This window comes from Galeopterus variegatus, unplaced genomic scaffold, assembly GCF_000696425.1.
Source record: "Galeopterus variegatus unplaced genomic scaffold, G_variegatus-3.0.2 Scaffold14385, whole genome shotgun sequence".
In the NCBI taxonomy this organism is placed as follows: domain Eukaryota; kingdom Metazoa; phylum Chordata; class Mammalia; order Dermoptera; family Cynocephalidae; genus Galeopterus; species Galeopterus variegatus.
Window position 1 is genome coordinate 1 of NW_007740496.1, and position 25332 is coordinate 25332.

At 43.9% G+C, this 25332-nt stretch overlaps 1 pseudogene and 2 gene segments (V, D, J or C); all 3 read right to left on the reverse strand.

Moving 5' to 3' along the window:
• Positions 1-1092: 1092 nt before the first annotated feature.
• Positions 1093-1615, reverse strand: LOC103581952 (the record flags this gene model as incomplete). The annotated part of the segment is given in 2 exon segments: positions 1093-1512; positions 1600-1615. Coding segments are annotated over 2 exon segments (436 nt in total), but the record flags the coding sequence as incomplete, so codon positions are not given.
• A 10525-nt stretch (positions 1616-12140) lies between these two features.
• Positions 12141-12487, reverse strand: LOC103581953 (annotated as a pseudogene).
• A 10138-nt stretch (positions 12488-22625) lies between these two features.
• On the reverse strand, positions 22626-23099 carry LOC103581954. The segment is given in 2 exon segments: positions 22626-22960; positions 23054-23099. Coding segments are annotated over 2 exon segments (381 nt in total).
• Positions 23100-25332: the final 2233 nt, after the last annotated feature.

Genomic DNA, 25332 nt, shown 5'->3' on the forward strand with positions numbered 1-25332 from the left:
AGACTGAGCTGTTGTCTTCTCCTCTGTGCATGTGGTTTTTCCTGTTTTCCTGATAAATGCATATTCCCGAGATTCCCTGGTCTGCACCACGTGAGGTTCCGAGGTTTCTGCTTCACTTTTCAACCTCATTACATGACTGAGCTTCTGATCTGCACCTGCACAGGGCAGAGATGGCAAGAACCGAGCAGGGCTCTAGGCCCATGCAGCTGAGTGTGTAGGGACAGATCTAGTGAGAATTTACACAACAGAAGACAGAGGATGACATTAGGGGAGTGTCTGTAGGGCACTTGGGGAAAGCAGAGGGTAGGCAGGGTCAGGGCTCTTCCCGGCTGGTTCTCGTTATCCAAATGGATTCTCCCATGTTCCCTGGTGGTCTACTGGATAGGTTGTGGAGCTCTCTCAAATAGATTCTCCCCATGGGAGCTGAGACACAAGTCTTAGAACACAGTTCCCAAGGGGACCTTGAGAGACTCGACCGAAAATTCAGTTCAGCGGGACTATGATGTGTGTTTATCTCTGTGCTTGTCCCCCTGAGTCCTCCATATGCAAGTATAAGAGCTGTGTCTGGCCCTCAGGCAGCTGAATTTCTGTCCCGGACACTGGACGTTGGACAGAGAGTGGCACAAACCCTGAACATCAGTGTCCACAGTGTGGATGAGGATCCAGAGGTGAAACTGCCCCAGGCAGAGCAGGGACCCATGGGCAGAGGCCATGGATGCTGATGATAGCCAGGTGGGGACACGTGTGCATCACTGAGGGAAAAGACCCACGTAGGGACAGTGGGCACCTGGACTGAGCTTACCTTTAGGAAAAAAGTTCTTGATTAGTGAAAGATAAGGATCTTTACAATGATTTGTGTGTCAGCAAAGAGAACAGGTTGTGTTAAAACCTGAGAAAAGAAAGGTCTTAGTGAATGGAAACATCTCATCTGCACACGAGGAAAGTTACTTCACTCTGTGTTGCCTCCAGTGAGAATGTGAGAAATTAGAGTCACAGAGAACAAGGCAGGAAATGACCCTGAGGGACATCTGGGAGTCAGCAGAGCAGAGGAAACCTCAGATCCCAAGAGGAACCCCCATCCCCTCTCTGCACCTGCTCCATGGGGCACAGGAGCTGGGTGGGCCTTGAGCGCCCCCTGCAGCCCAGACCCGTCCTTCATCCTGCATGGAGGTTTGTGTCTCGGCTCACGCTGACTTCCTGTCACTGTGTCTCTGGCACAGTAATACACGCCTGTGTCCTCGGCGGTCACAGAGCTCAGCTGCAGGGAGAACTGGTTCTTGGACGTGTCTCTGGTGATGGAGGTGCGGCTCTTGAGGGACGGGTTATAACCTGTGCTGCCACCAGAACTAATGTATCCCATCCACTCAAGGCTCTTCCCTGGGGGCTGGCGGATCCAGCTCCAATCAATACTTGTGACAGAGCCCCCAGAGACGGTGCAGGTGAGGGACAGGGTCTGCGACGGCTTCACCAGTCCTGGGCCCGACTCCTGCAGTGTCAGCTCAGACAGGACACCTGGAGACAAGGAGAGTCATGGTTAGTTGTTCGTTCCATCCCACACTCAGGCCCCTGTAAATACCTGCAGACCCCCAAGACCCTCACCCAGGGGAGCTGCCATCAGGCATAGAAGGAACCCCAGAGTCTGAATGGTGCCTGCAGGATGAAAACACCACACTGCCCCAGCTTGTGGTGGGTTTTTGATCTGCCAGCACCCAGGGTCATTTGCATGTGTGTCCTGGGGTATGAGAGGCCTAGGCTGGGTGCCTCCCACCAGTTCATGGTGCCCTGGTGATGGGTGTTGTGTGGAGCTGCTGTACCTGTCCTCATGATTGAGGGTCAGCCTTGGCAGATTGTCCTCAGCTCTTTTGGCTCTGGATGGGTTATACCTGCAGTGCTCGAGCATGCAAGGAAACGGTCAGGCTCTCCCTTGTTCCACTGTCAGGCTGTCAATCAGGGGGCTGTGGTATCACCCATGGGACTGTCCTTGTATGTGGAGTGGAGGGACGTGCACAGAGTCAAGGGCTCTGCTGCCTGTGACTTGGGTCCTGCTGTACCTCTAAGCAGATGTGGGGTCCTGGAGGAGGCTCCTTGGATCCACTGCCAAGTTCTCCATCTGTGAAAGTGGCAAATGTGAGCAGTCATGTCCCAGCACTGATATGAGAGGGACCTCGTCCCTGGCAGCGTCCTCTCTGGATCAAGGCTAGGCCACAGTCATACCTGACAAGTGGCTGCATCCTAGTTTAGGCTGGGGACAATCATGGAAAACAGGAGAGAGGGATTCGGGGTCACTGTGTTTGGGACAGAGTCATGGAATTTTTCATGGTTGGAGAAGAGGCCCCCGTGGGAGTAAAGGCTAGAAGATGTGTGTGACCTGCACAGTGGCCTCCACTCTGCTTATCCTCAGACAGTGGCCGGCAGGCGGGACATCACCTGGCAGGAGATGGTAAAATAGGTTTCTCTTTCTCTTTCTTTTTTTTAAAGATCTTTTTCAGCTTCATGAACTTCATTTTATTTTATTTGTTTTTTTATTATTATTATATTCGGTATTAAAAATCATATTCTTTTTCTTTATGCCCTTTTACCATCATGCCACTTCCCGAACTCCTCCCTTCCTCCCCCATCTCTAGTGTCCTTATTCTTTTGGCCTTTCCCTTCTTTTCTTCTCTCTCTCTCTCTCTCTCTCCACCCAGTTACCAGTGACAACATGTGATATTTCTCTTTCCTTGTTTGGCTCATTCCAATTAAGATAATTTTCTCCAGACTCATCCATGTTGCTGGAAATGGCAGAATTTCATTCTTTTGTTAAAAAGACCGAGAGCCACAAATGCTGCAGAGTCTGCAGTGATAAGGGACTGTTCTGCACTGCTGGTGGGACAGTGAATTGGTGCAGCCACTACGGGAAACAGTGTGGAGGTTCCTTAACTACAGGTCGATCTTCCACATGATCCAGCAATCCCACTGCTGGGTATTTGTACATAGGGTGACATCATCATGTGGAGGGGACACCTTCACTCCTGTGGTCGTCGCAGCTCTATTCACAACAGCTGAGATATGGACTGAACCTAAATGTCCATCGACTGATGACTGGACAAGGAGAACGTGGCACATGCACTGTGGAATACGACTCGGCCATAAAGGAGATTTCCAGTCACACTGACCAACATCAGATTTACATAATATGGCAGTGACAGACATGCACGTTTTCCAATAAATAGATGTGTCCATTCAAGATCGTGTGTGGCATGTCACTGCTGAGTAAGTTGGTTCTGGGAGGGCCCCGTAGTCAGTGCGGGCTGGACCCCTGCCCATTGTCCACGGGAGCAGGGGCCGCTGTGTCAGAGGGGACACTGGGCTCCCGGGAAGGTGGCAGAAGTGCAGGTGTAACGCACACTTGGCAGGGTCTCCACGGTGCTGGGGGGCTTTCTACCTCAGACAGACCCCTGAGCCCCAGGTAGGAGGCAGGACCCAGGTGTGTACTGGGGAGGGGACTGCAGACCCTGCTCTGTCCACAGGGTGGGGGGTGTGAGTCAGAGGCTCTGAGCTCCAGGGGAGGGGGGTGTGCACAGGATGACCCGAGGGATCCCCATTCAATGATGTAACAGGGAGCCCCGATGTCAAGTGCGGCTCTGAGCTCCAGCAGAAGGGGCTTCCGTGCAGGTGGCGGGCGCGCTCCCCTGGACTCTCCAGGGGTTTTCAGGCCTCTGAGCTCCCCTGCTCCTGTCCCAAACTGGCCATGTGCAGCGGCAGCCCTGGCCAAGGGCGTGGTGGTGACTGCGCTTAGTTCCCCTGCATGACTTCGGGCCTGTGGGCTCATGGAGACTTGGGAAGGGCATGCACAGTTGATTTGTCTGTTCCTCCAAAACTTGGGAACCCTGCAGATGCCCATGAGAAGGGACCAAGCTCGCCCCATGGAGCGCCAAACACTAGGAGCCTCTCCCGGTCAGTGCACCCACAATGAACACCCTTTTTCTGTGGGAAGTTTGCATCAGACTCACAACCCAGGTGGTCCACATACTCAGGGACACAGCCAGGACCCCTGTGAAGAGCCACAGAAGGGGTGGGATGGGTCCTTTCCCCAGGAGAGAAGCAGGAGCCGATCTAGAAACAGGGGACGTAGAAAAGTGAGCCTGGGGTGTCAGAGCCTCTGTGGGCCAGTGACTGCGATGGGACTGTGCGCCTCCTTCTTTCTGTTGCGTGCAAATCTCGTGGGGATCATGTCGTTATATCACCTGCACAGGTGGGCTCCACAGGGTGAGGGAAATGCAGTTTTGGTTCCCAAGCCTCAGGAAAGAAAGAGCTGCACTTAACAAGTGCCGTTTAGGAGACACATGTGCTTCCTGGCCCCGTTAAAATAGCCCCAGACTTCTGACGTCAGCTCGGTGCTTGCATGAGAAGGGTGTCATCCACGCGTGTCTCACCCTGGGGTGACCACAAGCTGGACAGTGCCTGGGAGACGGGTGCTGAGGTTCTGTATTAGTTGTAGGTCTCAGAGTCTTCTAATTACCTACTGTTTTCAATTGTTTCTCTCCTGTTGACTTGGGCTTCCCTAAGCTCTTCTCCTCAGAGTCTGAGCATTTGCAACTTTCAGGTTTAATCCACTGTCATTTTACTGGTTTGGTGGTAAAGAGTGGGGTATGAGAACGTTACATATTTTTTATGAAGGAGAATATGTGGCATTTCTCCTTTTGTGTCTGGCTTATTTTACTCCACTTCATTTTCTCCAGGCTCATCTATGTTGCTGCAAATGGAAAAATGTCATTCCTCTTTATAGGTGAGTAGCATTCCATTGTGTGTAAACACCACATGTTACGTATCTAGTTGTTTGTCGATGGGCACATAGGTTGGTTCCCTACTTTGGCTGTTGTAAACAGAGCTGTGACGAACATGGCAGTGCAGGTGTCCCTTCAACATGATTTACGTTCCTTTTTATATATACCCAGATGTGGGATTGCTGGATCATATTTTGGTTCTATCTGTAGTTGTTGAGGAACCTCCGCACTGTTTTCCAAAATTGTGACACTAATTTACAGCCCCAGCCACAGCTGAAGAAGATTTCTCCCATCTCCACAACCTCACCAGCTCTCGTTATTCTCAGTCTTTTTCATCATGGTCAGTCCAACTAGGGTGAGATGATAACCCAGTGTGGTGTTGATTTGCATGTCCTTGATGATTAGTGATGCTGAACGTTTCTCATGTACCTGCTGCCCATTCCTATGTCTTCCTTTGACAAATGTCTATTCATCTCCTATGCCCGCTTTTTAATTGGATTGTTTATTTATTTATTTGTTTTCACTGTATAGTTGTTTGAGATGCTTGTTCCTTCTGGATGTCAAACCTTTGTCAGATGTAGAGTTTGCAAATATTTTCTCTCTTTCCATAGGTTTTCTTTTCACTCTGTTGATAGTTTCTTTTGCTGTGAAGAAGCTATTTAGTTTGATATGACCCCATTAGTTTATTTTTGCTTTTGTTGCTCATCCTTCTCCCTGTGTTCTAATGATGACTTTCAAAGGTCTAGAAAAGGTATTTACATTTATCTAGAATTATTTTTCTTCAGATGTCTTTTATTTTAAAGGTAATGTGGAGTTTTAAATGCTTAGAATTCTCTGCTTCTGTTATCATGCACTTTCAATTTCCATTTTGATAGTAACTCATTTTCCCCCCTCAGTTTAAATTATAACATTAAAATAAACTTTTCCTAAAGTTGGCCTGACATCTGCTTTCAAGACTTTATATCTAACTATGTCAAGCAAATATCACTGTTGGTTGGGAAGTAAATGGATTTGAATTGAAGAATGAGCAAGGAATGTATAATTGAAATTCTATTAAAGTTTTCACCTATTATCCATGAGCGGAAATTCTGATGGCACCACATAGGTGGACACTTCAGCTCAAATCTGTGTCAGCTGTGTTTGAGTGATTCTCTGCCTGTAATAAATGAGTGTTGTAATAAAATATGTATCACAAAAAGGCAAACCAATGCTGCTGTTAAAGTTACATCTTAGGAAATCATTTTGTGTAAAGTCAGAGTGTCATGGACACTTTCTTTTCCTTACCTGAGGTTTATTTTATAGAAATAAAAGTTATGACTTTTAATATGAAATTTAAAATGTTTAAAAGCATTCTGCCAGTATGGATCTGGCCCTCAAAACGTTGGCACGACACAAGGTGTAACAATCAGCATTGCATATCAAGAATATACATAACTAATATAAATAAATAAATAAATAAATAAATAAAAAGGTTAAAAGTGGTGTTTGACTTAATTTTAAAATTCATCAGAGAATTTATATTGGAACGTCAAGCAAAGAAACAAGCAAAAGGCAGGGGAAGATTGGCTGAAGTGACCCACTTGCTATTTCTTATCCAGGAGTGGCAGTTTTTCATAAAATGCACTGCATGTTTGTGTGTGATAACTTGGCATGATATTAATCATACTTGTGCATGAAACTCACATAAGTTGTGTGTGTCATACTCCCATTAAGATATCATGTGTGTGGGTGTGATATTTATTTATAATAAAAAAAGTGTGATAGGTAAACCTAAAGAAGTTTACATCTAGAAACATTATAATAAAATTTTTAAAAGTGATGACAAAGAGAGAATTTTGAAACCCACAAGGTTAATGTGACATCTCACATACAAGGGAACATGGATACGGCTATCAGCAGATTTAACAGCAGAAAGTTTATAGGCCTTGCAAGAGGGGGGTGAATATAATTAAAGGGCTGAAAGAGAAACACTGCAAACCAAGAATACGATCCTAAACTGTTTCACAGGAATAAGAAAGATACTTTTCCAGATCAACCAAAGCTGAGGGAGTTTATCACCAGTAAACCTGCCTTTCAAGAAATTCAAAAAAGAAGTCTTTGAGATGAAAAAAAAGGACTGTAAATATCAATGTGTAAGAATGTATTGAAAATAGAAAACTTACTGATTAATAGGAGTATAAAATAAAATAAAACCCTGATATTGTAATAGAGGTGCATAAATCATTTAAACTCTAGTATAAAAGTAACAAATTTATCAAGAATACATATATGTATGATAATTAGTTAATTGATGCATAATGTACACTGATGTACAATATGGCATCACTAACAGAGTACGGAATAAAAGTGAAGAGTTATTGTATGAAGCTACTTTAAAATATTTGTGGAAAAATAGAATTAAAAGATGATATAAATATTTCCATGAATTTGCTGAAGTACTTTTTTGTGTGAGTGAATTTAAGTTGCTGTCACCTTAAAACTGACTGCTAAATATATAAAATCATTTATTGACTTTTGGTGGTGTATTTTCCTGGTTTTTTGCATTTCGGGTATCTCTTTTTGGATGTTTGTTCATTTTGGCAAGGATTTTCTCCTATTCAACATAGTATTGGAAGTATTAGCCAGAGCAATCAGAAAAGAGAAAGAAATAAAGGGCATCCAGATTGGAAAGGATGAAGTCAAACTGTCCCTGTTTGCAGATTACATGATCCTATATATCGAACAGCCCAAATCATCTACTAAAAACTCTTAGAGGTGATAAAAGAGTTTATCACAGTAGCAGGATACAAAATCAACACACAAAAATCAGTAGCATTTCTATTCACCAATAGTGAACAAGCAGAAAGAGAAATCAAGAAAGCCTGCCCATTCACAATAGCCACCAAAAAAATAAAATACCTAGGAATTGAACTAACTAAGGATGTGAAAAATCTCTATAACGAGAACTATAAACCACTCCTGAGAGAAATTAGAGAGGATACAAGAAGATGGAAAGACATCCCATGCTCCTGGATATATATATATAATATATATATATAATCATTTATGTAAAGCTCATAGAAATAATAAAATATAGAAAAATTATAGTTGATACTCAGTAGATGAAGGGAAATGAAAAAAATTGTAAAATTACAAAAAAAATCTATTCAAAAAGATAGATACTAGGAGAGAGGAATTGGAACAAAGTACAAAGAGAAAAACAATTAACAACATGTCAATAGTAAGTCCTTAACAATCAATAATTTATTGAAGTGCAAATCAATGATATTTCCAATCAAAATGTATACTTTCACAGAAGCTAAATAAAATATAAATAAATACACCACCAACCATGTCCTGTCTACAAGAAACTAATCTTGGCCTTAAGAACACACATAGGAAAATATTAATGTATGAAGAAAGATATTCCATGCAAATGGTTATCACGAGAGAGCAGGGGGGTGCACTTCTATGAGACATAATATACTTTAGCCCCAAATTGTAAGAACAGACACAGATCATTGCATAATAAAAAAAAGAATCAATCCATCATGAAGGCATAGCAATAAGAATCCAACATTCACCCAACATCAGCACACCTAGATATGAGTATATTACAGAAATATGAACAAATCAGAACAGATAAACTTCAAGAAATATGATAGTGAGAGACTTCATAATCCACTGACAACAATGGACAGATTATTCAGACAGAAAATCAATTTGGAGGCAGTGCAAATGAAGAAAACCACAGACAAAATTTTCCTAACAAACACACACAGAACACTTCATCCAACAGCAACAGAATATGCAATTTTAAGTCCACCTGGTACATTCTCTAGAATAGTCATGTTATGTGAGAAATCAAATGTTAACAAACAAAAGACTATTGAAATTAATTCAAGAATTTTCTCCAACCACAGTGATATGAAAGTAAACATGAACACATGAGAAATATATAAAATCCTCCAACATTTAGAAATTTTTTTAAAAAGTTGGCTGAGCAGCCAATGAGTTAAAGTAAAAATCAAACAGAGGAAAATCAACATGAAACATGATACACCATCTTTAAGAGACTCAAGGAAATAAGTCTAAGCTGCTGTGTGAGATGGCACCGAGGCTGTCAGAACACATGTCCTGGCTCAGGGGAGAGCAAGGAGGGAAGAGATGGCCATGGCTGGATCCTGACCTCATGCCTTGTAGAATCAGGGAGGAGCTGGAGTCTGTGCAGGAAGCAGCTTGCAGGCCAGAGCCATGGAGTCCAAACCGTGAGGCAGTTTTCTAGGAGCCGTAGCAGAGGGTGCCATAATGGGGAATGCAGTGGCCATGCACAGAGGATGGTGGTGTGGCAAAGGGGTGACATGGGAATAGACCCAGGACAGACAGGAAGAAGGAAGGGCATGTCCTCAGGCAGCAGGTTCAGAAACAAGCTTGTGCAAGCCTCGTGCCTGGACCTCCATCAATATATGATGATACGTGTGAGTGGTTTTCCCATCCTGATAAAGATGTCAGAGTTTCAAAGTGAGGAAGAAGAGGAGGGGTGCTCCTAGGAGAGGAGGCCCTGCACGGTGACAGTCACCCTCTTGCCCTCACTCTGCCCTGCCCATCAGCACACTTGCAGCACAAGGGTCTCCTCCGTCTCCTGTAGGGGACGACACACTCCATTCTTAGAACCCAAAGCAGCTCTACACTCATATGCGTTTACACCTGTCATGAACCAGGTGTTTACAAACAGGTTCTCCATCTGCATCTCACCCATGTATTCGCTAGGCTTTAAGATATGTAAATAAATCGATGGCACTAACAATTTTTCACACACACACAAATTCTTCACCAATATGTTAGGAGACCTTTTCCTGTGTTGGAAGCACATTCCTTAGTTTCAGCACCAGAGAAATGGACAGAGACATGCAATTATTGGTTTACACACTGCTCCAGACTCCACATGGAAATGTCTTCACACACACAGTGTAGTAACAGTAAAGAACTCATTGTTATATGTGATGTTTTTTCCTAAATAAATCCAGCAAATTTTGAGGTTAGGTTGGAACAAGTAAATCATAGAACTTCTCTTTAATTAAACATAAAACTAAATGAGGTAAGAACAACGTGTCAGTAAAGGGGATTGAATTGTTACATGTGCTTTTGATGATGGTGAGTTGCACAACGGAGCTGAGATATAGAAAATGAGCTGATTTTCTAATTCTGAGCCCTAAGTTAGACCTGAATAGCATTCACCAGAATCTTTCCTACCCATGAAAGTGTTCTGACTTTAATACTGCGTCAGAGATCTCTGCAGGCTGTGAGGTGTGCAGACCAGCTCCTGCCCCAGATCCCACAGTCAGGTAAGTGTCTGATCTTCCGATGGGGGGAGAAAGGAGAGTGTGGATAAGACACAAACACATTCCACCCAAGATCTCTGCACAGGGAGAGAAGCCAGTGTATGTGGGGACCAGTGTCTTTACTCAGTGGTTATCAGTTCCTCATGAGAAACGCAACTCTGTGCCTGGACACTGCACAGAATTAAAGAACAATGCATTTGGCTTAAATGTGGAAATTCCACTTGTTTGCAGACTTCATATTTGTGTCTATTTGTCATCTAGAAGACAAAATAAAACCATTTTTTTTCCATATAAAAATCTACAAACTGTGAGGTTTTCCTGAGGATACATGTTCTACACCTACAACTGCAGGAATCACAATGCACTTGGACAAGACACTGTTTCTCCTCTCTGGACTCACCACATGGTGCATGCTGAGGTCCCCTGTCCTGTGGTTCACTGTCAAGTCATGACTGAGCTCCATGGTGATGCTAAGGCAGGGCCTGGCTGGGTATGTTGGGTCCTCTGATGGGCAGGTCTGGCAGCAGGGTGGTTCAATAACCTTGCTGCAGTTCCTTTGACAGAATAGAAATTTAGCAAAGTTCCACCCAATCGTCCCTCCCTCTTTCCTTTACTCAGAGTCAGACTTGCATCGTGGACTGACATATTCCCAAACTCTTAGCTGGACCCTCTGCTTTTGATCTCCAAAGGATGCATGTGTTTCTTGAAAAAGATATGGAAGTGTAATCCAGTCTTGGGATTTGCTTATTAAAACACCCAAACTAAAAATTATTTTAAGAGTTGATAATAATGTGGATTTCGGTCTATTGGCAAATAAAAAAATATAAAATAACTATTGCCTTAGTAAGTTTTGTATGTGGATGAAACAGGTATCCTGTTATTCAATTAAATCTTATCTAGATGTTGTTCTGATGGTGCTTTATATTTTGATAGAACCTGCCATCAGCTCGTTGAGATCCAGGAAGATTATCCTAGAAACCTCGGTTGGCTTGTTCCAATCAGAACAGAACCAAAGAAGATGAAATTCCATGGTGCACACAACTATAGCTCTTCACAAGTGTTCCAACAGGTCCTTCCTGATGGCTGTCCCTATAGACTCCGTCATGTCGATCCAGCCACCACAAGTGCCATCACCTACAGCTCACACCACATCAAGTTTTTCCATCCAAACCTTTCCTGAAAATTGCAGGTGAGGAAGGAGATGTCATGAAAGTTTGAGCAGCACAAGGTCGGTTGTACATCAGTATCCCATTCTGAGCAATCCCCAATTATCCCATTGTCTGCTAGTGTTCATTTGCGTTCCCCATGTGGCTCCTGGTAGAGAGGACAGCAGGAAGGTCCTGTACAATGAAGGGCAAGAAAGTCTCATCAGTCTCTCCCAGGTGTCTGCAGGCGGCACAGCTGGAGCCACACCTGAGCTCCAGGTAAAGGAACTCAGTCCTGGGTTTTAGAACACAGAGACCACATCCTGCATTTCCAGGGAGTAGAAAAAGCAAAAGGAAAAAGAGAAAAACAACTACCGAAAAATATAATTGAATATGATCAAAAGGACATCAGGTCACTGCTGTGTCTATGCTTCATAATTTAGTGTCAGGAGAATGGTTAGAAGTGAGACCCATAATATTTAATATGTTACTGATCAGGGACTGGCCTCTCTCTTGACTTTATTCAGAATCCCAACACGCTGCTCTAATCAGGGAATCTCCTGGGGTCTTTGCACTGAGTCTGATTGGAAAAGCCTCATAAGGTTCCACTGAGTTTCCTCAGGACACTGATCCTGGTAATCATGACAGAGAGAGTTTTTAAATCCACTGTGTGTGAGAATGTTTTCTCTGTTACAACAGAACTTTTTTATTTCAGAGACATCAGAGCTAGGAACAGAATGATAAACTAATGGAGGTTCCCTGGGCAAACTGTCATATGTGGAGGCAGCCCCAGAAGGTGACAAGAAACCAGACATTAACCTCCACCTGCACCTGCTCCTGGGCTGACCCTGTCTTCAGTGTGTCCTCTGTGCTCCCTGGTGGTCCCTGCAGTAGGTCTGTGTCTGGGCTCACGCTGACTTCCTCTCAAAACGTCCTGCTGTGTCCTCAGCAGTCACGGAGCTCAGTTGCAGAGAGAACTGGTTGTTGGCCCCTCAGAGGTGATGGAGATGTGGCCCTGAGTCGAGGGGACATAGTTTGTCCTCCATGATGATCCACTGTTGTGACCATATCCAAGCCATTGAAGCCCCTTCCCCAGAGGCTGGCAGATCCAGCTCCAACCACAACCACTGGAGATGGAGAAACCAGAGACGGTGCAGGTGAGGGAGAGGGTCTGCAAGGGCTTCACCAGTCCTGGGCCTGACTCCTGCAGCTGCACCTGGGACAAGTCACATGGAAAAAGAGGGAAAATCCCCATGAGTGTCACACAGCACACTCGTCCTATCACCACATTTATGAATCACTTGATGCTCACACTGGGGAGCTGTCAGCAGAGAAAGAAAGGGGTAAAATATTCGTCTTTTTCAGAGAGAAAATAACGTCTTTCACAGAGAAACTGTGCTCTGGATGATGAGAAAAGGGGGAGAGGGATTCTGACAACCCCAGCATTGTCCCTGATATAAGCAGAGCTGGGGGGAAATTTGCAAGTTCCAGGAGTCCTTGACAAACAAGTGGAAGTTAGTACGGTGACCCTCTGCCTTGGGGCCTCTTCCCAGGGCTGGTCTCCATGCTCAGGGACAGAGGACACAGGCAGCCCTCGTCTGAGCAGTCCTCATGCTCCTGAGTGTGCAGACTGTCATTCCAACCTCAATGCGGGGACACAGAACAGAGAATCAGGTGTGTTGCTGGATGCAGAGGACAGCAGAGCAGGAGGGGCTGGGTGACATCTTGGGTCCAAGTGTGTGGGCTGGAGTCCTCCAACCAATTGTGGGATCCACCTCTTTTGGGATCCATCACTTTAGGGATCCACCTGAGGACACTCCATCACGAATGTGCCTGGTAGCCACTCTTCTCTGGGACAGAGGTTTGGGGGAAACTGAAGAGTATTAGCCCATTTCTGACCACAGGGGTCTCATCCTTTGTGTTCCACTTCGTCCTCCGTGCCCTGTGGAGGCAGCCCCTGATCTCCCAGACCCATCAACCCCAGGGTTTGATTCTTTTCTCATACTCTTTGGAATTTTTTGATTTCTCTTCCTGCACCCCTGTAGTAGCCTTGAATAACAATACCCCCCTTGGTCACAATATTTCATAAACTGTGACTTATTTCCTTTGGTTTATCATCATTTTATAGGGAAAAATACTATAAGGTCAAAAAGGTCATTTTGAGTCATACTCAGTGTCCTGTTGTGCTTTAAACAGGTGTAAGTTCACCTTTCCCAACACAGTACACACACACACACGCATGCACACACAGACACACACACGCACATGCACATGCACACAACAGAGACGCATACAGACCCACGCACACACGCACGCACACACGCACACAGACACAGATACACACGCACATACCCCCACACGCGCACACACGCACGCACACACGGATACACATACAGACACACACACACATACCCCCACACGCACACACACATGCACACACACGCACACACACACATGCACGTATACGTGTGCACACACACACACACACACACATACACATGAAAACACACATCTGTTCCCCCATCTCCTTTCACCTTCCATCAGCACAAAGATGACTGTGGTAGACGACTTACTTGCATGGGACAAGAGAGCCACAATGAGGCACCTCCTCACCAGAGCAGAGTGGGTCCCTGTGGCCCTGGAGGAAGGGACTGAAGATAATCAAGAGCCCAGGGATCCAGGGTCTGAGAGAGGAATCCCAGGAGACCAAGTCCAGCAGGACCAGCCAAGAGGATCAAAGACCGTGATCATAGACTCTGGGTGAGGAGGAACAGCACAGACCTGTGAGCACAGGTGAGGCAGGAAGAGTCACCTGCACCAGGTGCTGGCGGAGGCACCAGCAGAGGGAAGCAGCCGCATGAGCTCCACTCTTGCCCCTGCCATGTGGAAGGTTCCTGTAAATACACTTTCAACTCTCGGGTGACTTTCCTCTCTCCAGTCCCATTTCCTTTCCCTCCTCATTCTCTGTTCATTGATGTGATTCCTGTTTAGCTGAGAAGGATGAAGCCATGGCAAAAATTGCCACCTTCCCTCCTCCAAGTCTAATGAGCCATCCCCAAGGCTATTTACTTCTGATTTCTGTTCCTCCATTTATATGGCTAAGTGTTCTTGTTTCTGTGTGTGGTCAGCCCATCTTTCCATGTCTCTGAGCCTTCATAAAATCTCCCAAACCAGGAACATGTTGAGAGAACTTACCCACCACCTGCCTCATCCCCCCATGTGTGTGGTGACCTTTCCTTCAGCTGTCACTCATGCTGTAGTGCTTTCCAGCCACAGTGCCTGTCAGTACCCAACCCCAGCACCCCCACCCCGGCCAATGAAGCCCATGGATCCTAAATACCTCTAAGACATAGTCGCCTTGTCTGTCCTTTGTGCTAGAACAGAGTGGTGGACCATTTCCTAGACTCACTCAAGCCACGTTCAATTATGCCTTCCTTCGCTTCATGCACTTCATGCTTCATTTCATGGGCTACATGGACAGGCTCTTCCATGTCATGGTGCGTCTTACATGGTTTGTCTTCTGTGGATGGACACTGCACTGAACTCACCTGGTAATGACACTCACAACACATGCCCCTGGAGCATGCAGACAGTGAGGTTGTGGCACGACGATTAAAAAGGGACATAGTGAAAATGTGCTGTAAATGATGCTACATAACCATGNTAACAGGGCTGTGATTTTAGGTTTCCTCACTTCACCAAAAGGGTGATTGTCAAACAATACCAGAAAAAAAAATCTTTAAATTTGGGGTATATATACTGACAAATCATAAAAAAGCACAGTATGTTCATGGAGAAGTGAGAACCTGGGAGTGACCCATAGGACCTGCAGTGAGAAAAGTCAACACAGCTACACTCGCTGGGTCCTATGGATCATGAGGGGCACTGAGTTCACCCATGTGGGATGGACAGGTCAGTTGACAAGCATCTCAACATGATGGAGGTGACAGAAGTCTTCTGAATATAATTGTAGTATTTTGTCATTAAAAGATAATAAAACTGTACTAATGAAATAATGATTGTGTCTATTCACGCTCAAACCTGTTTATTTCTTTCTCTGGGATTTCCCTTGACACAACTGTGGGAACTACAGTTACTGACAGGGTGACCTGGCCTCCAGGGGGAGCATAATGTGTGCATGAGACATGCTAATCTCTTTGAGCAGCACAAGGGGACTTTTTTCTTATATTTTTAATGACATTTTGTAGCAGTCAACTCAGTCTACCGTTAGAAATTACCATAGATTGGGTTTATTATAATCCGTATTGTTGATAATGTTTTATTCCTTTAATACCAACTGTGGACATTAGTGACATGGGAGTGACCAGTCTGCCCATTCCAGCTGCTGAGCTCTGCCTGACCCAAGGCACACGTGAGCTTCCCCATCCCAGGGCTCTGCAGCTGGGGGGGACATCAGGACATCCTCTGACACAAGTGTGTGAGTTATCAGAGGACCCCTGGGGTCAGCAGTTGGCTGTGCCCCACAGGATGTGGGACTGTCCTGCAGTAGAGCCTGGGTGATATGAAATCACATATGTGTGGGGCACATGGTCTCAGCACAGCAACTGATGACAGTTCTGATCCATATCTGTGTCACCTGCCCTGGTGTGTCCAGAGAAGGATGGACACGTGACAGGGAATTCAGGCTATAATGTGGGGCTGGCTACATTGAGGTCAAACTGTATTGAGGCTTCATTCTGCACCCATTGCTCAAGGAAGATTGGGAAGAAGAAAGTGGAATTTAGACCCCATGTAGCCCATGTTTAGGAACAGAATTAGTGGGGATTCTGACATGAACTTCACATGGTACAGCAGATGCTGGTTTGGGATGAGAACTCTGTGCAGCTGGTTCTCATCATACAAATGGATTCTCCAGGTGGAAACTGAGAGACACTTCTTAGTGCAGAGCCCTAATAGCTGCTTTCAGTGACCCTGACCAGAGCATGACCCAGGAGGACTGACTGAAAAATGACCCGGTAGGACGGTAGCAGGTTTTCATCTCAGAGCTGATCTTTCCTCCTCCTTCTCAGGGAAATCTGAGAGATGTGTCCAGCCTCACTGGGCTGCTTCCCCATCCAGGAGACTGAGCAAATCGGATAGTGTTACATTGGTCTGCTTGGGCTGCCATAACAAAGTGCCACAGACTGGGTGGCCTAGACAGTGGGGATATTCATTATATATTTGTATATGTGAATTTTTCCCACATGTGTCTGGATTCTCAAAATCTAAGATGAATGTATGGTCAGGGTTGATTTCTAGTGAGGCATTTACTTCGGGCGTGTAAAGGGCCACATTCTCACATTCTCGCTGTGTCGGACCCTGGAGTCCAGTCTGTATATATATAGAGAGAGAGAGAGAGAGAGAGAGGTGCTTCTGGTGTCTTTTGCTCTTCACAGAGGAAAAACAGTCCGATTGGACTATGCCCTGCAGTTATGATCATATTTAACATTATTTACCACCCTAAAAGTCATATTTCCAAATATAGAGCCATTTGGTCTTAGGGTTTCTTCATATGAATTTTGAATGTGGGACACAATTTAGTTCATAACACCAATAAAAGAATTGAAAGAATGCTTAGAATATTTTGTTTGTCTAAAAGAACAACAACAAAAAAAGTCACATAGAAACTTGGTTAAAGGAAGGGTCTCAAGTGACTGGTCACATCTTATCAGTTCAGAGAGAAATTTACTCTCTACTTTCTTGTCCAGAAGATGGACATGAAAAAGTAGAGCCACAGAGAATAAAGAAAGAGATGCCCTCCATACAGCCAAGGTGATGACGAGAGAAAACCACTGGCCAGGGACAAAAGCCCCTCTCTTTCCCACCCAGCACCTGCTTCTGAGCTGGGCCTTGCACCCTGTGTGTCCTGCGTGTCCCCGGGTGTTCCTAAGGAACAGCTATACCCAGCCCCCTCCTGTCCCCTGCATAGAGGTCTGTGTCTAGGCTCACAATGACTTCCACTCACTGGTCTCTCACGGTAATACATGGCTGTGTCCTCAGCAGTCACAGAGCTCAGCTGCAGGGAGAACTGGTTCCTGGATGTGTCTACTGAAATGGTGACTCAATTGTTGAGGAATGGGATGTAGTGGGTGTTCCCAACACAACTTATGCATTCAATTCACTCCAGCCTCTTCGGCTGGTGCTGGAGGATCCATCTCCAACTGCGGGGGTGCCTCCTGTACGGTACAGCAGATGTGATTCCTGTTTAGCTGAGAAGGATGAAGCCATGGCAAAAATTGCCACCTTCCCTCCTCCAAGTCTAATGAGCCATCCCCAAGGCTATTTACTTCTGATTTCTGTTCCTCCATTTATATGGCTAAGTGTTCTTGTTTCTGTGTGTGGTCAGCCCATCTTTCCATGTCTCTGAGCCTTCATAAAATCTCCCAAACCAGGAACATGTTGAGAGAACTTACCCACCACCTGCCTCATCCCCCCATGTGCGTTCCACCCTGATTTTCTGGAGCTCTGTGTGCTTGCTATGCCTAATTATATTTTATTCTTTGCTGCCTCATAATTATCGCTCTGGGAGATTTGGAAATAGGATTCAAAATTACAGTAAAATATTTAATCATACTAATAATACTTATGATTATGGATTTTCAGGAGATGGCTTGTGGCAGTGGGGCCCAGAAGGGGACAGTGAACCTATGTAGGCATTTGCCTTGTCTCTTGCCTGAAAGTTTGGCCAGGCTGCTTGGAAGGAGTTAATGTACAATCTTATTTTTCAATAGAAGTAGAAGTCTGGTTGTATGCAAGTTAATTTTAGGGTGTTTATTTAGTATAAAGAATAGCTAGATGTAGTTTGGATAGGTCATAGAAAGTTTAATGTAGTGTAGGTAAAATTGCAGTAATGATTGTAAGTGATGATTATATGGGACCAGTGGGTTGTAACGTTCTTGCTTAAAGAAAAAGACATTGTAATTGTCTTTTCTGGGAATAAACTGTAATGCTATTTTTCTTAGAACATATGTTACTTACAAAGAGATATTATGATATTGTTCATTGATTATTTTAATGATTATGTAGCCTTTAAGAAAAAGTATAAAAAGTATGTACATGCTTCAATAAACTGTCAGCATTCAGCAGATCCCTTGAGTCTGTGTGTTTGCTGTCCATCCATTGCCGACGTTGCCCTTCCTCCCTTTTGGGGGATCCCTTACCAGTGGGTACCTTTACAATCTCTGTGCTGGGGCTGGTCCCCGGCATCCAATCATAACCACTGGCAATGGACAATCCTGAGAAAGTGCAGCCGAGAAAGACGGACTGCAAGGGCTTTTCCAGTGCTGCTCCCAACTCCTGCAGCTGCCCCTGGGATAGGCACCTGGAAAAGAGGGAAACAACGTGAGTCATGTGCCCACATGGAGCATCCCATACTTCAAGTCTGGATCCCTCAGACACTCACATCTGGGGTCCACCCCTAGAATCAGGAAGAACCACTAGTGTTCCATATTCTTGTGGATGAGGTGTACGATTCTCAGAAATTATTTGTTAGACTGAAGAGTAGCATGAGTTTAAGTAAATGCTGCTGTGGTTTCATCTGGCTGCCTAAGTGAGCATTTGCAGGTGGGAGGTGCCTTCGTGTGTAAAGGTGAAAAGGAATAGAGGAGGCTCCTGTCTTTAGGGTTCACCCTAGTAGGAGGACCCTGGCTGTGTCCTCAGGGAACTCAGTTCTCTCCCTGGGGTCTCCCCTCCCCAAGTTCAAGGTCCTTTTCTTCCAGGCCAGAAAATCTGGTGGAGGAGCTGGTCAGAAATCTGGATGTGGCTGATGGTCGAAGACAGCTTTGTGAACAGAGTCGATATCTCACTACTCAATATATTCAGGTACTTCAAAAAGTTCATGGAAGAATTCATGTTATGGTTAAATCTATTTTACATGAGTCTTTAAAATTACCTTCATATATATCCAACTATCTGATTGTCACAGACCCATTTAAACACATTAGGACACCAGCTAAATTTAATAAATACGTTAAACTCAGACAAATCTGGGTCCAACCCAATGGTTAATGTAGTTCGGAACAGCTTAGTTAACTTGAGTGAACATTTCTTCACCAGAGGTAGTTTTACTACGGAGCATACCAAAGTTTTTCTGTGGAGTTGGAAATTTTAACATCCACCTATCATTCTGGTTTATTTATAAATAACATAGACTTTTTTGCTTAGAGAATAATCATTTCTACCATTGAAACGTGCCCAGCAGCCACCTCATCCTGTTTCTTTTCTCTACACATTTGAGCATCTGCAAGAACATTCTGGACATCAGGACTCTCTCCTGTATATTCTGAACCATGATTAACTAAGAGTTAACTCTGGGATGCATGAAAGGTTTAAAAGAAGCAAGTAAAGATAGTTGATAGAAAATATTACAAAATGAAGTAGAAAAATATATGATATTCTCAACAGAGTCAGAAAAAGCATTTGACACACTTCAATATCTTTGTAATAACAAAAATTTCAACAAATTAGTTATAATATTAATATCCCTCACTGAATTCATGGTCATACACAACAATCCCACAGCTAATAACATCCTTAACACTGAAAGTTTATGTTTGTTATATGTGATCAGAATAAGAAAATAACACTCTCTCTTACCACTTCCCTTAAATATAGAACTGAGAGTTCTATGCAGAGCATTGAAGTGATAAAAATAAATAAGTGGCATCCATATAGGAAACGTGTAGTGGATTGAATTATACCCCCCACAAAACTCCCTGAAGCTTGACTTGAGTCACCAAAGTTTTATGCATTAGAAAATTAGTCCCCACTGTGACTGTTAAAACGGTGGGGAATCCTATTATGCTTATCAAAAGGTGGATCCTTGAAGGGGTGATTGGATTGTAGGAACACGCAGTAGTGAATGGATTAAAAATGGTTGTTAGGGGCGTGGTTCTGCTCTCTCTGCTGCTGAGGACAGACACGAAACAGAGTCACCCCTTGACCTTTCAGGAATCCCCATATTTCCACTGATTTAGGAAATGTCTTTAGTTCTCCATAAAATGACATTTTAAAATAGCAATGAGGAAATCACAGCTCAGCTCATTGTATGTGGTGAATCATCTGTGTTCAGTTGTAGTCTCTGAATGGGAGCACCTGGGAATCTGGGGCTGGGTCTGGTCTCCCAGAGCTGCAAGGTCCAGACAGAGCTGGGTTTCACCTGTTTGCACGTTCTCCTGCTGTACAGCAAGCTCCGGGGTGGGAGCCTGTGGAGAGGACAGTGTCCAGAGCAGATGTGAGAGTCCAGGCAGAGTTTAATGGCCATGACAGCATTTGAGAGAATATTATTTCTTATTGTTTGCTTTTCATAATAATACTAATATCTAAGATTATACTTCATGTTTTACATATGTGTAAAGTACATGTCATATAGGTGTCAGTTTTTCTCCATTTAACAGAAGTAAAACTGAACAAAAAACCCAGTGGAGCTGTGTGACGTGCCCAAGATCTGACATCTGCTCACAGGGAGCCCACTGTCTGGTCTGTGCCCCTCACCCATCTACCTGCCGGCCTCCCAGGACCTACTCCAGTGCTGGCGTCACCGTACCTAGTGTGGTATGTTGAACTCTCTTCCTGTCATCAAAACATTCTGTGATTTAACCACATTCTAGGGTTTACTTTAGAATACACAGGGAAACAATATTCATGGAGATATATATTCAGGAGTCTGTGACAGTTCATGTGGCTTTATCTATGATTCTAACTCTCTTTCTCTACTGATATATGCGTTTATTATGTGTAGGAAACTTGTTGAGATATAACTGATGTGCAGTAAACTTCACATATTTAACATTTGTACTTGGTAAGTATGGGCTCATGTGAGCTGCTGTGCAACCATCACCACACCGAAAATATTGAACACACCTGCATCTCAGAATGTGTCCTACTGCTCTACTGTAACCCTCCCAGGGCCTTTATCAGTCCTCACACCTGCACCTGACACTTCCTGATCTTTCTGCAGCATCGCATTAGTTTTCACCTTGTAAAATGTATATAAACAAAATCATACACTACATATATTTAAGATAATTGTTATTATTAACTCATAAAATTGTACATATTTCTGGGGTAGAAAATGATGTTTCCATATACACGTACATTGTGTAATGAGTGAATAATGGTAATTGGCATATTTGTCACCTTAAACAGTCATCATTTCTTTGTTGTGATAACCTTCAAAATCCTGTCTTCTGTCTATTTGAATGTGCAATGCATTATTGTTATCAGCCGTCGACTGCTGTGCAGGAAGAACCAGGACCCGTTCCTCCTCTCACTGTAACGTTGCACCTGCTGACCAGCCTCTCCCACCTCCCTCTGCTCTCTGTTCTCACCAGTACGTAGCAACCACTATTCTACTCTCAATATTGTATATGTATATATGTATTTATGTTTAGATTCTGCATATGAATGACTTATGTGGTTTTTGTTATTCTGTGCCTGAAATATTTCATTCAACATGATGTCTCCCAGTCTCATCCATGTTGTCTTAAATTACAGATTTCTTCATTTTCATGAATGAACAGTATTCCATTCTGTTAATATACCACATTGTTTTTAAGCATCCACTGATATATGTTGAGGTTGATTCCATGTATCTGTGATTATAAACATTTCTGCAATAGACATGGGGGTGCAGAAGTCTCTTCGACATGTTGACTTCGTTTCATTTGGATTTATACATGTCAGGGGGATTGTCAGAGGCCACGGCAGAGACACCTGGGCCTCTAGGAGCAGAGGAAATGGAGCCCTGTAGAACGACTGAGACTGTTGGATCATATAGTAGATATAGTTTTATAATTTTTTCTTAGAAACCTCCACACTGTTTTTCATAATGGCTATGAAAATTTAAATTCTCCCCTGTAGTGCATAATAGATACCCTGTCTTCATATTCCCACCAGCATTTTTCATTTTTTTGTTTTTTATAATAGCCTTTCTGACCATTTTGATGTTATATTTTTATTATTTGCATTTTTTTCATTGCAAGAGGTTATCTCTGTATTTCTGCAATTCTTTGTGCTTCTCTTTCCCTCTACTCATTTCTTATCTTTTTGACCAACACTTAAGTAAAGGCAAACATTATGTTTCTTTTTTCTCACTTTTTCAAAGAAATGAGACCATGACAAATTTTGTTATATGGATGACCCATCTGCCCTAGATAATTTCAACCTTTCAAGATGAATCTTTATTTTTTAAAAAATGGGTCATCATCTCACCTGTGAGCACCACTAACAGGGGACTTGTCATTTATGAGAAAAGAAGGAAGACAGGGCTCCGACTATGCTGGGTGGGGACAAGAAACCCCAGAGCCTGCCAGGAAGCGGCGTCTGCCACACTTTCCTGTTCTGCAGAGGAGGAGGCAGCACACTGGGATCCAGCCTGAGTTCTTGCACAGGAGTCACCCCAGGTTGTATCTCTGTGCTCTCCGTGCACAGTAATATGTGGCTGTGTCTGCAGGGTCCATGTTGGTCATTGTTAGGACCACCTGGTTTTCGGAGGTGTCCTTGGAGATCGTGAGCTGGCTCTTCAGGGATGGGCTGTAGTATTTATCATCTTCCCAATCAATGAGTGCCAGCCACTCCAGTGCCTTCCCTGGGGGCTGGCGGATCCAGCTGACAATCGTACCAGACGTGCTCAGTGAGAACCCAGAGAAGGTGCAGGTCAGCCTGAGGGTCTGGGTGGGTTTCACCAGCCCAGGACCAGACTCCTTCAGGGTGACCTGGGACAGGACCCCTGTGGAGAAAGCACAAGAAGAAGGTAAAGCTGATTCGGGATGAGAACTGGAGGCTTTCCATCCCCATGGGAGTCCCTGACTAGAGCACTCACAGGAAGGAACAGTCAGCAGCAGGAGAGTGGAACACAGCGTGTCCATGGTGGGGCACAGGAGTCACTGACCCAGGCCCAGTGCTTGGCTTTTCAACCCATGAGACGGTGTGGCTGGAGGAGATTTGCGTGCCCCTCACAGGGGTGTGGCTTCCACATCTGCTGTCCATGGAGACACCTGCCTATTTCAGGACAGGGGGTCTCAGAACAGAATGTCCTCAGAAGAGCCCTGTAGTTTGGATGAAGTCAAGATTGTGAGGCCCCCATTACAACAATCATGGTACTGCTTCTTGATTCTCATTCAGGGACCCTTATTTATGTGACCCCTCTTACAGAATGGGAGTAGAGAACAAGACAGATGGAGTTCCTTCTACCTTCAGGATGCAGATGGGTGTGTTTGAAGGGAGTGCAGGGGTTTATTCCCAAGTGTTCTGCTCCAGCTTCTCTTTGATTAGGACAGAGAGGGATGGCATTGCTAAAATAAGAGATGAAGGTGAATCCATAAGTCATTTATATTCACTGCTTAAACAAGTGCATGCTCATCAGTCCGTCTGCACACGTGTGTGACTCCCTACACGAACAGTCTGTGGATGACTGACCTTGCTCTTGTTTCTAGTCAGTCCTGGAGACATAGAGGACTGCACATCTGCCTTCCCTCTAATCACCCTTTGAACAAGAAGAGGTTCAGGCAACTGGAGCACACTCTCAGGAACCTTGTCGGGTGACAGTAATTTCTGCCCCGCCTCACTCTGCACCTGCACTGGACATGGTCCCTGTGCTCATAGGGTCATGGAGACTTCCTACTGCCCAGAGTGTTCTCATTACTACATAAAATAAGGTGCACAGTTTGTGCCCTTCTAGATCATGCACTGCTATATATACACCTCAGTGCAGGTTGTCCTGAGCTCCATAAATCTGTGGAAGTTGATCATTTTGCACTGCTGCTGTAAAGTGTGCCCATTATCTACCACATAGTGTTGTGAAGCCAGAGCTCTGCAATAATTTTAAGCATGCAACTAAAATTGGCTCTATTGTTGAGAGATTTGGTTTTCAGCTGCAGAAAACATGACTAGGAGGCAGTGAGTTTAGAGTACTGAACATGCACGGTGCTTTTAGAGTAAGAGAAGAGACAGGAAGGAACTTCTGTATGGGAAGAAAATTATATTCAAAATCATAGTCAATATTCCCTCAGTGTTTTCATGACTGCCATCCCAGAAGTTCAGCTACAATAGCTTTGAAACATCCCTGAATTAATCAAAGTTTAGAGACTTAGAAAGAATAATATTGGCCTAAATTTTGTTACATGCTCAGCTGATCGTCAGAAAAGGATTGCTTTGAGCCTATCGTTTCACTGCATAGTAGTCATTAGATGTCGCAGGAAGAGTCTCACAAATGAAACAATTTGATGCTATATACAAAGTTGAAGAGATGATGGATGTTAAGTAACAGTGTCATTATGCATTTAATCTGAGCCTCCAAGAACATGTGCACACACAGCACACACGCTGGCACACACTTATGGTCACAGACCCACACCCGTACACTTCTTCAGATCTGCATTTAATATAATGCTCTGTCCAAACAAAATGCCACAAACTCATACACCACAACAGCAAAAACAATACACTCCACACACTTTAGGTTCTTCTATAAAAGGATAATTCCTTGTTGTTGCTGAGACTATTGGAATTGCATAGATAAGGTCACGCCCTTACTCTCTGATCTGTAAATAAGGATCACTTTACTTCTTCCTTTCCGGTGTGTTTTATGTCTTTTTCTTGCTGAATTGCTCTGTCAGAAATTCTATGATAAATAGAAGTGGTGAGAATGGGCATCCTTGTCTTGTTCCAGAACTTGGACCAAAAATTTACTCTTTTACCACTCGGTATGATATTAGTTGTGGGTTTATTAAATATAGACTTCATCGTGGTGAGGTAGTTTCATTCTACTACTAGTTTTTTTTGGTTTTTTGTTTGTTTGGGTTTTTAAAAATATTTTGTCATTAATTTATGTTGAATTTCATTTAATGTTTTTTCTGAACCTATTGACTGCTCAGTGTGGAAAATAATACTTTATTCAACAAATGGTATTGGGAAAACTAGATATGACTATGCAAAAGAATGAATTTGAATTCTTACACCACATCCAAAAATCAACTACAGTGGATTAAATATCTCATTATAATACTTTAAACTATAAATCTACTTAAAAAAAAAACTTTGGTGGAAATATCTATGACATTATATCTTGCAGTAATTTTATACCAGCAGAAATTCAAACTG